General features: G+C 41.2%; 1 protein-coding gene across 1 annotated transcript in view; it reads right to left on the bottom strand.

The window, feature by feature from the left end:
- Window positions 1-17,558, bottom strand: part of SLCO3A1 (solute carrier organic anion transporter family member 3A1) — a 143,739-nt gene that overhangs the window by 102,103 nt on the left and 24,078 nt on the right. Inside the window, exon 2 of the mRNA XM_070763511.1 lies at window positions 2,406-2,871. Within this exon, the coding sequence (XP_070619612.1) occupies window positions 2,406-2,871 (466 nt within the window). The remainder of the gene's footprint in view (window positions 1-2,405; window positions 2,872-17,558) is intronic.

The raw sequence follows: 17,558 nt of genomic DNA, 5'->3' as shown, positions 1-17,558 counted from the left end.
TACTATTCTCATTGTTCCTATCACCCAACATCTCCCAGTTATGACTGTATGACTGCAACTTGTTGCTTGTATCCTTAAGATTTATATTAATATTGATTGTTCCTGACTACTTATTTGTATCCTATGACAATCATTAGGTGTTGTACCTCATGATTCTTGACAAATTCAATAACCAATTCAAAGTGTTGGTTATGACCTATAAAGCCCTTCAAGGCATCGGACCAGAATATCTCCGGGACCGCCTTCTGCCGCACGAATCCCAGCGACTGATTAGGTCCCACAGAGTTGGCCTTCTCCGGGTCCCGTCGACTAAACAATGTCGTTTGGCAGGTCCCAGGGGAAAAGCCTTCTCTGTGGTGGCCCCGACTCTCTGGAACCAGCTCCCCCCGGAGATTAGAACTGCCCCCACCCTCCTTGCCTTTCGTAAACTCCTTAAAACCCACCTCTGCCATCAGGCATGGGGGAATTGAGAGATCTCCCCCGGGCCTATACAATTTATGTATGGTATGTTTGTGTGTATGTCTGCTTTAATAATGGGGTTTTTTTCAATGTTTTTTAAATGATTAGATTTGTCATGAATTGTTTTATTGTTGTTGTGAGCCGGCCCGAGTCTACGGAGAGGGGCGACATACAAATCTAATAAATAAATAAATAAATAAATTTATCTTTTCTTTTATATGCACTGAAAGCATATGTACCGCAGACAAATTCTTTGTGTGTCCAATCACACTTGGCCAATAAAGAATTCTATTCTAACTAGAGATATTCCTAGCTTGTTTCCACGTTGCCTAAAAAAGCTTGCCTACCTCCTAAAAATTACCTGTAAGTAACCACTGCAGAGAAAGATAGTGGATGAATGCCAAGATGCATAGGCAGTATTTATGAGCTAAAGATTGGAAGTATCAATGAACAGCTTCTTTGGAGGAATAAAAAGAGGCAGGAGGATTAATGTTGATCAACCTGAGACTCTAAAGGCAGTTGCCTCTGGAACAAATTCCAAAGAGATTATTCCTTTACATAGGAACTCGTAGGATTTCTAGCGAACTGCGTGAACTGGCGACAGGAGAAAGGAAGAAAGTTCTCCCGGTTTTCCAGTTGTCTAAAGTGTACAATGGCCAGAGCAATAACCCAATTCACAAATGCATCATAGTACAACTTGATTCACTATAAATTGGGAGAAAATGTCTTGTAAATTTGCGATCCTATTTGGACCGGGAGTCACTGCTCACAGTCACTCATGCCCTCATCACCTCGAGGCTCGACTACTGCAATGCTCTCTACATGGGGCTACCTTTGAAAAGTGTTCGGAAACTTCAGATCGTGCAGAATGCAGCTGCGAGAGCAATCATGGGCTTCCCCAAATATGCCCATGTTACACCAACACTCCACAGTCTACATTGGTTGCCGATCAGTTTCCAGTCACAATTCAAAGTGTTGGTTATGACCTATAAAGCCCTTCATGGCACCGGAACAGATTATCTCAGGGACCGCCTTCTGCTGCATGAATCCCAGCGACCAGTTAGGTCCCACAGAGTGGGCCTTCTCCGGGTCCTGTCAACTAAACAATGTCGTTTGGCGGGACCCAGGGGAAGAGCCTTCTCTGTGGCAGCCCCGGCCCTCTGGAACCAACTCCCCCCAGAGATTAGAATTGCCCCCACCCTCCTCACCTTTTGTAAACTTCTTAAAACCCACCTCTGCCGTCAGGCATGGAGGAACTGAGATATTCTTTCCCCGTAGGCCTTTACAATTTACCCATGGTATGTCTATATGTATGTTTGGTTTTTATAATAAGAGGGTTTTTTAGTTATTTTACTATTGGATTGGATTGTTACATGCTGTTTTTATCATTGTTGTTAGCTGCCCCGAGTCTACGGAGAGGGGCGGCATACAAATCCAATAAATCAATAAATCAATAATAAGTAATAAGTAATAAGTAATAAGTAATAAGTAATAAGTAATAAGTAATAAGTAATAAGTAATAAGTAATAAATAATAAATAATAAATAATAAATCAATCAATCAAGAAAGAAAGAAAGAAAGAAAGAAAGAAAGAAAGAAAGAAACCAAACCAAACCAAACCAAACCAAACCAAACCAAACCAAACCAACAAACAAATAAATAAATAAATAAATATGGGAGTTAGGGAACGCAGAATCAGATTGTCCTAAATCCTCTTTTCAAAATTACCCACTAAAATATCAGACAAAATCCTCATTTAGGATGATGTTAATCCAAAATGGAAGCACGAATCGCGCCCCAAAATTTTCATTCATTAATCATCCATCCATCCATCCATCCATCCATCCATCCATCCATCCATCTTTGTGTAGCTGCCCATCTCAGCAATGGACTCTGGGTGGAGAACATCCATAAGATGAATTTTGCAAGGAAGGCTCACAACTTACCGATGTACAGTGAAGAATCCTTCCGCTTCACATGGTCATCAATGTAGGAGACCCCCAAAGGCTGCACAGGAGTTGCCCCAATCCCCAGCAGGACCTGTGCTCCAATGAGAAGCAAATACATCATGTTCGTAGCAGTCCTGCTTCTGCAGATACGATCGGGATCCGGTCCCTCGTCACTAGTCGATCCGTTGGCTACGCAGACATCCCTCCCTTCAGCCCGCCATCGAATCTCTCCGGCTTCGTACTCGTACTGGTGGGTGAGGAATTCTGGCAGAGCTGAGAGGAGGGCTCCCAAAGCCATGATGATCCCTCCGCATCCTATCAAACGCGGCCGGTGCCCCCGGGCACCAAAGTAGCTCACAAAAAGGATGAGGACCAAGTTGCCGATCTCAAAGCTACTGGCGATCACACCAACGTCGGCGCTCTGGAGGTTGAAGCGTCGTTCCAAGGTCGTCAGGATGCTCACCTGCAAGGAAAGAGAGCAAGTAATGAATGATGGTTCCCTTCAAAGAAACATAGAAACATAGAAGATTGACGGCAGAGAAAGACCTCATGGTCCGTCTAGTCTGCTCTTATACTACTTCCTGTATTTTATCTTAGGATGGATACAGAATGGAATGGAATGGAATAGAATAGAAGCATAATAATAATAATAATAATAATAATAATAATAATAATAATAATAATAATAATAATAATAATAATAATTCATAACCCCGAAAAAGTTGTCGAAAATGAGCAAACAAAACTACTGTGGGACTTCCAACTACAGACTGACCGAATTCTGAAGCATAACACACCAGACATTGTGATCATGGAGAAAAAGAAAGTATGGATCATCGACATCGCAATCCCAGGAGACAGCAGAATTGAGAAGAAGCAGCTAGAGAAATTAGTGAAATACGAAGATCTAAAAATCGAGCTGCAACGACTCTGGCATAAGCCAGTGAAAGTGGTCCCAGTGGTACTTGGCACGCTGGATGCAGTGCCAAAGGATCTCAGCGGACATTTGAAAACAATCGGAATTGACAAAATCTCCATCTGTCAATTGCAAAAGGCTGCTTTACTGGGATCGGCAAACATAATTCGCTGCTACATCACGCAGTCCTAGGTGCTTGGGAAGCGCCCGAAAGGTGATGAAATACGAAATCCAGCATAGTGATCTCGTTTGCTGTGTTGTACTGACATAATAATAATAACAACAACAACAACAACAACAACAACAACAACAGAGTTGGAAGGGACCTTGGAGGTCTTCTAGTCTTGCTTAGGCAGGAAACCCTACACTACTTCGGACATACGGTTATTCAACATCTTCCTAAACACTTCCAGTGTTGGAGCATTCACAACTCCTGGAGGCAAGTTGTTCCACTGATTAATTGTTCTAACTGTCGGGAAATTTCTCCTTAGTTCTAAGTTGCTTCTCTCCTTGATTAGTTTCCACCCATTGCTTCTTGCCCTGCCCTCAGATGCTTTGGAGAATGGGTTGACTCCTTGTTCGTTGTGGCAACCCGTGAGATATTGGAACACTGCTATCATGTCTCCCCTGGTCCTTCTCCTCATCAAACTAGCCATTCCCAGTTCCTGCAACTGTTCTTCTTATGTTTTAACCTCTAGTCCCCTGATCATCTTTGTCGCATCTTCAGAATGGAAGATGCTTCTTGGATGAGAAGAGAAACATCTTCGAGAGAGAAAAATAAATAAAAAACAAAGGAAGTCCAGTCACCTTTTTTGAAAAAAGCAACTTTGGAACAACCATGACCTGGATGATGTGAGAATAATAGAATAGACAGAATAGAATAGAATTTTATTGGCATAGGGTGATTGGACACACAAGGAATTTGCCTTGGTGCATATGCTCTCAGTGTACATAAAAGAAAAAGATACATTTGTCAAGAATCATGTGGTACGACACTTAACGATTGTCATAGGGGTCAAATAAGCAATGAAGAAACAATCAACATTAATAAAAAGCTTAGGAAACAAGTTAGTTAGTTAGTTAGTTAGTTAGTTAGTTAGTTAGTTAGTTAGTTAGTTAGTTAGTTAGTTAGTTAGTTTATTTGTTTATTTGTTTATTTATTCATTTATTCATTTATTCATTTATGGGATTTGTATGCTGCCCCTCTCCGAGGACTCGGGGCGGCTCACAACATATAAAATATACAATACACAATATCAATTAAAAAATACTGATTTTTTTTGCAATAGTAATTTTGATGTATTAGAAGATTTTTGTTTTTTATGTGATAACTGGATATAATGTAGTACTGTACTTATTCTAGGACCTTGTCACACAAAACAGTATTTTTTTTAGATCAACTCTTTTTTGAGAAATAGGTAAGTGGTATATTCATCAAAAACGTCATCAATAATTTTCTTTCTTAAGTGCAAAACTCTTTCTCTGAACCTTTTTTGTTTTTTTCTTTCTTGTTTTTAGGTAGTTATAAAAACTTATCTGGCATACTGCAGATAGAATGGGTGGGGGAAATTGGGGATGGCATTTAAGTTTATGCAAAGAGTTATTGGAACCGAGAACTGCAATCCTCCCGAACCGGTTCCTTTTTGTGTTTGGCTATAGATCATCTCAGAATAAATAGGCATAGCTTTCAGGGGTTGAAACTACTTAGCTATGTTTTCAGAAGTGCTCATTTACAGACAAGAACATATAAAGTGGTGTTCCATTTGGGGAGCTATTAAGTTTAGTATAAATAATGTTGTATGTGCTGGACATTTTTCCATTTTTTTGCCTTAATATTTTTTCCAGGTACCATGAAAGTTACAGTCATACAGTCCTAAGTGGGAGGAAAAGGATGATAGGAATATGAAAATGATAATCTCCATAGACAATTAGAATTGTGTGGTCTCGGGTCGTGTACAGCTCGGTTTCCCGTTTCAAAATGAGAAAGCGCTTGTTGGGGTTCTTGTAATCTAAGCCTTTGTTCTAATAAATATTACTAATCAGACCTCTGAGAAATTTGATCTTTGGACTTACTCGATTGCTAGGAGAGGAGGCCGCTTATGCCCAGCACGAGGCAGATGGAAAGCTAGCAAGATGTGTCTACTGATTAGAAAGAGCCATGACAATGGAGCCCACGATACAAAGGAGGCATTCTTGAAAGCAAGGCAGACCTAGGACAAAGCATTCGCGGGCTAAAAAGAGTGTAAACAAGCCCTCTGAAAAAAGAAGGCTTTGTGCAAACATCAAGGGCTGTTGCACTGTTGTGTACACCCGCAAAGGAACTGGGGACAGATGACAAAAAGGAAGAGTTGCACCTGGCTTTGTAAAAACCCACAAATGAGTCATTGCTTTTCGGAACATTGCGAATTTGGTTGAAAGGTTTCCCGTCACTGTTCATGGAGGGCGTTCTAATGTTATTTGTTTGTTTGTTTGTTTGTTTATTTATTTATTTTGTCCAATACACAATGAGGGTTTTAGTGGGTGTATATCTATATACACATAGTAAAATACATGATGAAAGTTATAGAGGAGATACTCATAGTAAAATATAGAAACATAGAAACATAGAAGTCTGACGGCAGAAAAAGACCTCATGGTCCATCTAGTCTGCCCTTATACTATTTTCTGTATTTTATCTTAGGATGGATATATGTTTATCCCAGGCATGTTTAAATTCAGTTACTGTGGATTTATCTACCACGTCTGCTGGAAGTTTGTTCCAAGGATCTACTACTCTTTCAGTAAAATAATATTTTCTCATGTTGCTTTTGATCTTTCCCCCAACTAACTTCAGATTGTGTCCCCTTGTTCTTGTGTTCACTTTCCTATTAAAAACACTTCCCTCCTGGACCTTATTTAACCCTTTAATATATTTAAATGTTTCGATCATGTCCCCCCTTTCCCTTTTGTCCTCCAGACTATACAGATTGAGTTCATTAAGTCTTTCCTGATACGTTTTATGCTTAAGACCTTCCACCGTTCTTGTAGCCCGTCTTTGGACCCGTTCAATTTTGTCAATATCTTTTTGTAGGTGAGGTCTCCAGAACTGAACAGCATATTCCAAATGTGGTCTCACCAGCGCTCTATATAGCGGGATCATAATCTCCCTCTTCCTGCTTGTTATACCTCTAGCTAATAAATATATCTAAGAAATAATAGAAAAGAAGATAAAGTAATAGAACATATCAATGAAAGTATAGAAGAAGAGATATAGGAATAGAAGAAAGGTATAGGAGATATAGGAAAGCAATAGGACAGGGGACTTTTAAAAAGAAATCATTTAAAAGTACAGAGCACGAGGTGTAAACATCTGAGGTTTTACCCCAATGTAGTAATGCAGCCCCCACTCCTCAGTTGAAACCCAGCAATGCTTCTCCAAAAGGCAACTGGACTTTCTTGGTTTCTTCTTTGAAAATGTTTCAAAAATGGGTCGTCTCCCACCCTTGAAAACATTTCCTTTCTCATCCTGAAAACTTCTACAGTTCTTCTTCAGAACTGAAGAAGCTTCTTGGATGAGAAGCGAAACACTTTCAAGGAAAAAAACAAGAAAGTCCAAGTGCCCTTTTGGAAAATTGTCTATGGGACAACCATGACCTGGATGATTGACAGCATTGGGTTCCTACCTGAATGTGGGGGGGAGGGATGGTTTTCCGGTCAGTAATGGGCAGCCAAAAATTTTATTGCCACACTGTGGGTGTGGCTTATTTTTTGAGTGTGGCTTAATGGTCATGTGACTGGGTAGGAGTGGCTTTCCAGCCATGTGATCAGGTGGGAATGGCTTGAACGATCATCATTGTTCAAGTGAACTGTTAAGTCCTCGACTTACAACCTTACCAGTGTTGCTAACTGGGGTGACAATTTGCTTGAGTCTTGGTGGATAATCAACTAAACATGAGCCAGCAATGTGCTGCAGCGGCTAAAAAGGCCAACACAATCCTAAGATGCAAGAACAGGGGAATACACTCCAAGACCCGGGAGGTATTAATACCACTCTACTACGCCCTGGTCAGACCACATCTGGTGTACTGCATTCAGTTCTGGTCATCACACTTCAAAAGAGACATAGAAACTCTGGAGAAGGTGCAGAAAAGAGCAACCAAAATGATTAAGGGACTAGCAACCAAGACATACGAAGAGAAGTTGATGGAACTGGGCATGGATAGCCTAGAGAAAAGGAGGGCCAGAGGGGACATGATAGCAGTCTACCGAGGGCCGGCCGAGGAACAACGGATGGAAGCTGACCAAGGAGAGATTCAACCTGGCAATAAGGAAGAACTTCCTGTTGGTCAGAGCGATCAATCAGTGGAACGGCCTGAATGCCCCAACTCTGGACATTTTCAAGAGGAGATTAGACTGCCATGTGGCTTGGGTGCTATAGGATTTCCTGCTCGGGCAGGGGGTTGGACTTGATGACCTGATGGTCCCTTTCCACTCAACTCAACTCAACTCAACTCAACTAAGCAAGCAAGCAAGCAAGCAAGCAAGCAAGCAAGCAAGCAAGCAAGCAAGCAAGCAAGCAAGCAAGCAAGCAAGCAAGCAAGCAAGCAAGCAAGCAAGCAAACAAACAAACAGAATCTTCATAGATGTGAGGGGCAAACCAAGTCAGAGACTCAAGTGGAGGTTACATTGACTGGAATATTTGAAGATCCAGTAATCCCTCGCTAGTTCGCGGTTCATCTTTCACAGTTTCGCTACTTTGTGGGTTTTTTCAAAGGGGGCTTATGGCCGCTATACCGCAGATAACGAAGGAAAATCCAGGAAAACCATGAAAGATGAATATCCAAAACATTCCCGGCACAGGCCTTAGAACACCGGTGGGTTGTTAACAATACAGAGAGAGTTTTAAAAGTCCAAATACTGTTAAATAAATAAAACAATAACTTTCCTCTACTTCGCGGAAATTTGCTTTTTGCGAGTGGTCTTAGAACGCATCCCCTGCGAAAAACAAGGGATCCCTATATAGTGATACCTCGTCTTACAAACGCCTCGTCATACAAACATTTCGAGATACAAACCCGGGGTTTAAGATTTTTTTTGCCTCTTCTTCCAAACTATTTTCACCTTACAAACCCACCGCCACTGCTGGGATGGCCCAGCTCCGGACTTCTGTTGCCAACGAAGCACCCATTTTTGTGCTGCTAGGATTCCCCTGAGGCTCCCCTCCATGGGAAACCCCACCTCCGGACTTCCGTTGCCAGTGAAACGCACATTTTTGCGATGCTGGGATTCCCCTGCTGGGATTCCCCTACAGCATCACAAAAACACAGAAGTCCGGAGGTGGGGTTTCCCATGGAGGGGAGCCTCAGGGGAATCCTAGCAGCACAAAAATGGGCACTTTGGCTGGCAAAAGGGGTGAATTTTTGGCTTGCACGCATGAATCGCTTTTCCATTGATTCCTATGGGAAACACTGTTTCATCTTACAAACTTTTCACCTTAAGAACCTTGTCCCGGAACCAATTATGTTTGTAAGACAAGGTATCACTGTATTTCCAAATGAATTTGGAGGCTACGAAATGAGGGAATGACCTGAACTACGACTGCAAAACAATTTTTCAGATTACTCAACCAGGCGGTCCTGTTAAGGAAATGCCATATAATTTATGCATTTTCCAATATATATATATATATTAACAAAGTCTTGTTGTTCCTCCTTCACAGACAGAACCTAATGGGATAGGTATTCAGAGAGGGGGGGATAGGCTTTGTCAGCCAGTTACTCCATAATTATCTCAGTTTAGAAAAGTTGGAATCATAGCATTAGCTGCAGAAGGGGGACAGGCTTACGGGATGCTGGATTGCTAGCCTCGAATATAATCCTCCAGAGTTTGTCTCATGTAACTTTTCCAGGGGTGCGTTTCAAAAATTTCAGCAAGGGGTTCTCTGCTCGGTTATTGGGTGGAAGTAGGCATAGCCTAGTCAGCCTCCTGCACCACGGCAGGTGGGGTAGAGCAGTAGTTCTCAACCTGGGGGTCGGGCCCCCTTTGGGGCTCGAAATACCATTTTACAGAGATCACCTAAGACAAATTGGGAAAAGACAAATTTCCCCTGGTGTTAGGAACTAAAGTTTCTATTCTGGCGCCTTGGAACCTATTTTTACAATCCCACCAATCAAGCATTGACAGTTGGGGTATCCCTCTGACCTCCCTGCCAATCAGCTTAAAGCTCTGTTGGGAGAATTGGCGCTAGACTTATGGTTGGGGGTCACCACAACATGAGGAACTGTATTAAGAGGGTGCGGCATTAGAAAGGTTGAGAACCACTGTGCTCGTTGAAAGTAATGAAAAGAAAAGCAAGTGATCGAAGGCAGAAGCTTTTGATTTTGATTATGGGCAAGATAAGAGCCGCCCTGAGTCTACGGAGAGGGGCGGCATACAAATCTAATCTAATCTAATCTAATCTAATCTAATCTAAACTAATCTAATCTAATCTAATCTAACATAACATAATAATGTAATAATGTAATAATATAATTATAATATAATAATGTAATAATGTACTAATACAATTATAATATAATATAATATAACATAACATAACAATATAATATAATATAATTAGTATAGTATAGTATAGTATAGTATAGTATAGTATAGTATAGTATAGTATAGTATAGTATAGTATAGTATAGTATAGTATAGTATAGTATAGTATAGTATAATTGTTGTTAGCCACCCCGAGTCTACAGAGAGGGGCGGCATACAAATCTAATAAATATATATATGTCACATGTTTTTTTGCTGAATTTGAAAATTAAGGGAGACTAGGATAGATCTATTTCGGCCTTATTTTGGCCTCATCAGCTAGCCATATCCACTGGGACTTGAACCTGCAACCTTTGCCTTGTAAGGCAGAGAATTATCCTCTAGGCTACAGCATCCAATCCCTTCAGCTCTGCACCAGGGAAGGGTTACATATTTTTGTGTCGAATCACCCTGGTGTATTGAAGGAACATCACAGCTCCTTATTTGCCTCTCGGCCCAACCCAGGGCCATTTCCAAGACAGTTAATTTTATTGATAGCCGATAAAGATAAATATATAAGATAAATACATAACATAAATCTCCCAACACCTTAAAAGTTCCATTTGTAAAGCTAATAACTGCTGTAATTCGTATCTGGACTTCCTGGGCACTTTAATTGCCCAATGAAAAAAGATTGTGGGGTGTGGTTTTTTTACGTGCTGTATATTTTCATGAACACGAAATGGCTCTCCCAAAGAGCCGAGAATCCAAATGCTTGGAGACCTCATTTATGAAGCAAAGAGACTTATGTAAGTGATTTTCTTACCCCTATTTTCTCTCTCACACACCCCTACCTAGCTGGCTAGCTGGGTGTAGACAGGGGTTAATGCAATCCATTAAAAAAAAGAGAAAATAAACACTTTTTAAAAAACCTGCACATAAATTAGAATTACTGACCAATCTGGCATATTTTTTTAAAAGAAACCTGAATTAGTGTCTCACTGAAAAAAATAAAGGTTAGGGGGTGAAGGTATGTCCTCCAAGCTTGTGGCATGGCGGTTAGAGTGCAGTACTGCAGGCTACTTCTGCCGCCCACAATTTGGCAGTTCGAATCTCACCAGGCTCAAGGTTGACTCAGCCTTCCATCCTTCCGAGGTGGGTAAAATGGGAACCCAGATTGTTGCGGGCAAAATGCTGAACCGGGCAGTTTAATGAAAAGAAGGACAAGGGGAGATGTGATAGCAGTGTTCCAATATCTCAGGGGTTGCCATAAAGAAGAGGAAGTCAAGCTATTCTCCAAAACACCTGAGGGTAGGACAAGAAGCAATGGGTGGAAACTAATCAAGGAGAGAAACAATTTAGAAATAAGGAGAAATTTCCGGACAGAACAATTGATCAGTGGAACAGTTTGCCTCCAGAGTTGTGAATGCTTCAATGCTGATACAGTTCTACAGAGGAATCATTGAGTCTGTCATCTGCACCTCTGTAACTGTCTGGTTTGGTGCTGCAACCCAACAGGACCGACACAGACTTCAGAGGAGAATCAGAACTGCAGAAAAAACAATTGCTGCCAACCTGCCTTCCATTGAGGACCTGTATACTGCACAAATCAAAAAGAGGGCGGGGAAAATATTTACTGACCCCTCGCATCCTGGACACAAACTGTTTCAACTCCTACCCTCAAAACCTCGCTACAGAGAACTGCACACCAAGACAACTAGACACACGGGCAGTTTTTCCCCCAACGCCATCATTCTACTAAACAAATAATTCCCTCAACACTGTCAGACTTTTTACTAAATCTTCACTTCTATTTCTACTAGTTTTTCTCATCATTCCTATCATCCTTTTCCTCCCACTTAGGACTGTATGACTGTAACTTCTTGTTGTATCCTTAAGATTTTTATTAATATTGATTGTTTCTTCGTTGCTTATTTGACCTCTATGACAATCATTAAGTGTTCTACCACATGATTATTGACAAATGTATCTTTTCTTTTATGTACGCTGAGAGCATATGCACCAAGACAAATTCCTTGTGTGTCCAATCACACTTGGCCAATAAAATTCTAATCTATTCTATTCCATTCCATTCTATACTGGAAGTGTTTAAGAAGATGTTGGATAACCATCTGTCTGAAGTGGTGTAGGGTTTCCTGCCTAAGCAGGGGGTTGGACTAGAAGACCTCCAAGGTCCCTTCCAAGTCTGTTGCTATTACAGTATTATTATTATCATCATTATGACCATCCAGCCTGGCTGTTCCTGTTGAGAACTTTCCTCTCTTAACCCCTAATCAGACTTATAAAGAGCACAGCTGCCCCCACTCTCCCAAATACCTAACCTTCCCTCCTCCCCCTATTTCTATGGCAGCCCAAGCAAGCATGCAGCATGGAGAGTGACAGGTCCATCCATATCTTCTTAGTAGGAGACACATGCCTAATGTCCATTTCTCATCTTCCTTTTCTAGAAATCTGTTGCTGGCCTGTCGGAAGATATTTTTGGAAGAGCTTTATCAAGAAAAATGTCCCCTTAGATCCCCTTAGTGGGAAACCCATAGCCTCCTTCCTTTTCCAGAAATCTATCATCTCTCTCCCTTTTCTCCTTGGGCGGCCCCTGCTTTGCCATTAAGGTTCCTCCCCTCCGGTGCTTAACCTCCCAAGTGAACTCTTAAGCCTTCCCAGCTTCCCCTCCTGTTCTTTATTCTGTGAACTCCTAGCCTCCCGCCTCCTCCCTTCCTTTCACCATCTCTATTTTTAGGGACTGTTTTGCCAGTCCACGTCCTAAGGGAGCCATCGCCTAATCAAGAACCCTTCTTTTCATCAGCATTTGCAGTAAAAATAAAATGCTTTGGTTCCACCTATAAATATTCTCCTGCTAATGTTCCAATCTGTCAAACAATTAAGGTCTACTGAAGTCGTCTCTTTCCCTTGTAGAAAAGATGCCTTCTTTTGGGAGACATAAGTACAGTATATACATATCGTATGTAGGTAGGATAGACAGACAGACAGACAGATAATAGATATATAGATGATGGATGGATGGATGGATGGATAGATAGATAGATGTAGATAAATAGGTAGGTAGGTAGGTAGGTAGATAGATAGATAGATGATATAGATAGATAATAGATAGATGGATGGATGGATGGATGGATGGATGGATGGATAGATAGATAGATAGATAGATAAATAGACAGACAGACAGACAGACAGATGATAGAGGGATGGATAGATTAGATAGATAGATCTGGACCCATTGCCTTAGATAGACAGATAGATAGATAGATAGATAGATAGATAGATAGATAGATAGATAGATAGATAGATAGATAGATAGATAGATAGACAGGACAGACAGACAGACAGACAGATGATAGATGGATGGATGGATGATATAGATATATAACTGACAGACAGACACACAGACAGACAGAGAGATTACATAAATAGATACCGTAGATGTTGGATAACCATTTGTTTGAAGTGGTGTACGGTTTCCTGCCTAAGCAGGGAGTTGGACTAGAAGACCTCCAAGGTCTTTTCCAACTCTGTTATTCTTTTCTCTTCTCTTCTCTTCTCTTCTCTTCTCTTCTACTCTACTCTACTCTACTCTATGCCATGCCATGCCATGCCATGCCATGCTATTTTCCAATGACCCAATTAGGCAGGTTGCGTGAATGTATCCATCCCCTTGTCAACGTCTTAACCTAGTGACTCCATTAATTCATACTCGGAGTGTGCTTAATAGTGTCCATTGTAAAGCTAACTGAGAGAGAGAGAGATGTGGGTTTGTGCAAGATCCTAAGCCCACAAATACTAAGCAAGATTTTTTTTAAAAAAAAAAATTCATTCCTTGATCTTTAATTGACCTACTTAAGAGTGTTATACAACCAGAGATGGGGTGGGGGGAGTTTCCAGACCCCTCTGCCTTTAGAAGCATAAGTACCCTGATTACTCATTCCGTGCACACATTAAATTAATCTCTCTTCTCTCTACCCTTCTGAAGCACCTGCCGTTCCCAAAATGAAAAAGGTTTCATAAGTGTGTGTGTGTGTGTTTAATGCAAAGGGAATGTAGAGGAAGGAACGATTGCCCGATCCTCCTAGGATGTGTGACACCAGTTTTTTCAAGATAGACTTTGCCAGCTTTATTTATTTATTTATTTATTTTATTTATTTATTGGATTTGTATGCCGCCCCTCTCCAAAGACTCGGGGCGGTTAACAGCAATCATAAAACAGCGTACAATAATAATCCAATACTAAAAACGATTTAAAAACCCATTAATATAAAAAAACCAAACATACATACAGACAGACCATGCATAAAATTGTAAAGGCCTAGGGGGAAAGGGAATCTCAATTCCCCCATGCCTGGCGGCAGAGGTGGGTTTTAAGAAGCTTACGAAAGGCAAGGAGGGTGGGGGCAATTCTAATTTCTGGGGGGAGTTGGTTCCAGAGGGCCGGGGCCGCCCCAGAGAAGACTCTTCCCCTGGGTCTCGCCAAGCGGCATTGTTTAGTTGACGGGACCCGGAGAAGACCCACTCTGTGGGACCTAACTGGTCGCTGGGATTTGTGCAGCAGAAGGCGGTCCATACCAAGACTAACTTTCGGAGCACAGACGGAGTCTAAGGCAGAGAAGGTTGTGTTAAATTTGTCCTGGGCAGCCCGAAAGATTCCATAGAAAATTCAAACTAAGCAATCTGGTAATGCAGCACGACACCTTCATCTGACATGTGTCGCCCCTGGTCCTCAAAACCATTTACGTCAAGAGAACTCATACCGCAAACTTCCCTTCCCTCTATAATGCAAAGGGCATCTGTTTGCAAAGTATAAACTCAGCATATCCGTGTGTTTGCGTGTGGATTATTTGGGGGTCAGGCCTAGAGTTATTTTCTAAATATTTTAGACTGCAGATATTCCTCGACATACAACCCGCAATTGAGGCCACAATTCCTGCTGCTAAGCAACACAGCCGTTGAGTAAGTTTTGCCCCCATTGTACTGCTTTTATTGCCAGTTAGTGGCGTGGTTATTAAGTGAACCCGTGGACTTCGCTTGTCAGAAGATCACAAAACCGGATCCCAATAATAATAATAATAATAATAATAATAATAATAATAATAATAATAATAATTATTATTATTATTATTATTATTATTATTATTGGGATCCGGTTTTGTGATATCTTTTGTGATAATAATAATAATAATAATAATAATAATAATAATTATTATTATTATTATTATTATTATTATTATTGGTACATCCATCTTTGATATCCACGTTTTTCAGGCTCCGAGTTGTAATAACACTTCATGATTGTGCGATTCTCTGATATTGAGAATTTCTGCCGCTTTTTGATTTGTAAGCTTTGTTTCTTGTGTTCCTGTAGCTCATTTGTCGATGGCTGCCCAGGTTCCACAGCAGCCACCACGGTCCTATTTATCCTGGGCGACGACCGAGCCAGTATGGACTTCTTTTTGTTTTGTCTCTCCATTAGTTTAAATGGGTTAGGTACGTTTAGTCTGGCTCCTCTGCTTTGACCACTCCGGCAAGGTTAGACCTACCAGTAGTTTACACTACAACTGGCACAGCTCTCAGCTTCATTGAAGCGCACAAGCCCCACTACCACGACAAGGCGTACCCATCAGTGGAATTTTGTCAATTCCAAACACTTGAAAACCATCGGAATTGACAAAATCTCCATCTGTCAATCGCAAAAGGCCGCTTTACTGGGATCGGCAAACATAATTCGCCGCTACATCACGCAGTCTTAGGTGCTTGGGAAGCGTCCGACTGGTGATGAAATACGAAATCCAGCATAGTGATCTCGTTTGCTGTGTTGTACTGACATAATAATAATAATAATAATAATAATAATAATAATAATAATAATAATAATAGTAATAATAATAATAATAATAATAATAATAATAATAATAATAATAAATTAGAATTGTATGCCGCCCCTCTCCGGAGACTCGGAGCGGCTCACAACAATAACAACAATGACAAATCCAGTAAAGACATCTAAGAACCCATCATTTAAAACCATGCAACACAATCATACCATACATAAACAATATAAGTCCAGGGGTATCTCAATTTCTTCAGTACTGGGTCTTCAGTAATTTGTGAAAGGCAAGGAGGGTGGGGGCGGTTGTAATCTCCGGGAGAAGTTGATTCCAGAGAGCCGAGGCCATCACATAGGAGGCTCTTCCCCTGGAGCCCGCCAGACAACATTGTTTAGTAGATGGGATCCGGAGAAGGCCAACTCTGTTATTGTTATTATTGATTTTCATTATTAGTTTTTAACTGTTTTTATTGTTGTTGTGTTTATTCTGATTGCTAGTAGCTCAGAGCCCATTTGGAGTGAGCGTCATTTAAATACAGTAAATAAATAAAATTAAAAAATGAGCATTGCAGTTTGGGCAGCAAGCAGTGCCGACTGCACGCCCCGTTTTTGGAATCGGGGGAGGAAAGTCTTTTCGGGCTGTGGTGCCAGCCGGAACTACCCACCACCTGAAAAATGCGATGCTTTTTTTTTTTGCCTCCTCATTGGAATTGGCTGCAGCCCAAAAACACTTTCCTCCCCATTCCAAAAACGGGGCACCCCATTCCAATCACATCTGTCCCAAGCATGGTGCTTGTTCGCCACCTTTCTTTTTTTTTTTTCCCGCCTCTGTCACCTTCACATAAAATAACAAATTTTAAAGCCGCTACTGGCCACCAGGAAACACTTGGAAAGCTTTTGCTCAAAAGCACAACCAGAAAGAACAGAGAGAGCTGTTGTCTTCAGCAACATGTCCCCAGCTGGACAAGGGTTTTATTTTTTTTCGCCCTACGGCGAGCCCCCTCTCTCCTGATTCCACCCGAGGACGAATCTATGCAACTAGGTCAGCTCTGGGTATTTTGCACACTGGGAGGCTAAAAGTTCAACAGAGGAAAACGAAGTAAGGTTCTTTGCCCTGGGAAAGGCAAAAAGGTCCAAATCTAAGAACCCTCCAACCCAGGAATTTAGCTCCAGACTGTACAAATGAACGATTTCGTCCAAGATTAAGCCAAGATTTTCGCATTAAGGGCGAGAGGAGGGTGGAAAAAAATTAAGGGAGAATTAAAACATCTACAGGAGGAGAATTTGGTCTCCATTTGCAGAAGTAGAAATAAACATTTCAGCCTAAAAACAGAACTAGATTAGATTGGAGTATTGAAATATTGCTGCAGAGAGCTTTCACATCCCAAAATTTTTCCGTTTTGATTTTTTTTTAATTAAAGCTTTTAAAATTGGCCTCTAGTTTTACACTTCTCCCGAATACAACTGTACTGGAGGTTCAGCCATATACAAACGAATAGAATACCCTATGAGACTAGACTTTCAATCCTGGGCCTAGAAAGTTTAGAACTAAGACGCCTTAAACAAGATCTAAGTATTACCCACAAGATCATATGCTGCAACGTCCTGCCTGCCGGCAACTACTTCAGCTTCAACCACAACAACACAAGAGCACACAACAGATTTAAACTTAATATTAACCGCTCCAAACGTGACTGTAAAAAATATGACTTCAGTAACCGAGTTGTCGAAGCGTGGAACTCATTACCGGACTCCATAGTGTCATCCCCAAACCCCCAACACTTTACCCTTAGATTATCTACGGTTGACCTATCCAGATTCCTAAGAGGTCAGTAAGGGGCGAGTACAAGTGCACTAGAGTGCCTTCCGTCCCCTGTCC

The sequence above is a fragment of the Erythrolamprus reginae genome, chromosome 10 (genome assembly GCF_031021105.1).
Source record: "Erythrolamprus reginae isolate rEryReg1 chromosome 10, rEryReg1.hap1, whole genome shotgun sequence".
Classification (NCBI taxonomy): Eukaryota; Metazoa; Chordata; class Lepidosauria; order Squamata; family Dipsadidae; genus Erythrolamprus; species Erythrolamprus reginae.
This window is presented reverse-complemented; position numbering and strand designations above follow the sequence as displayed.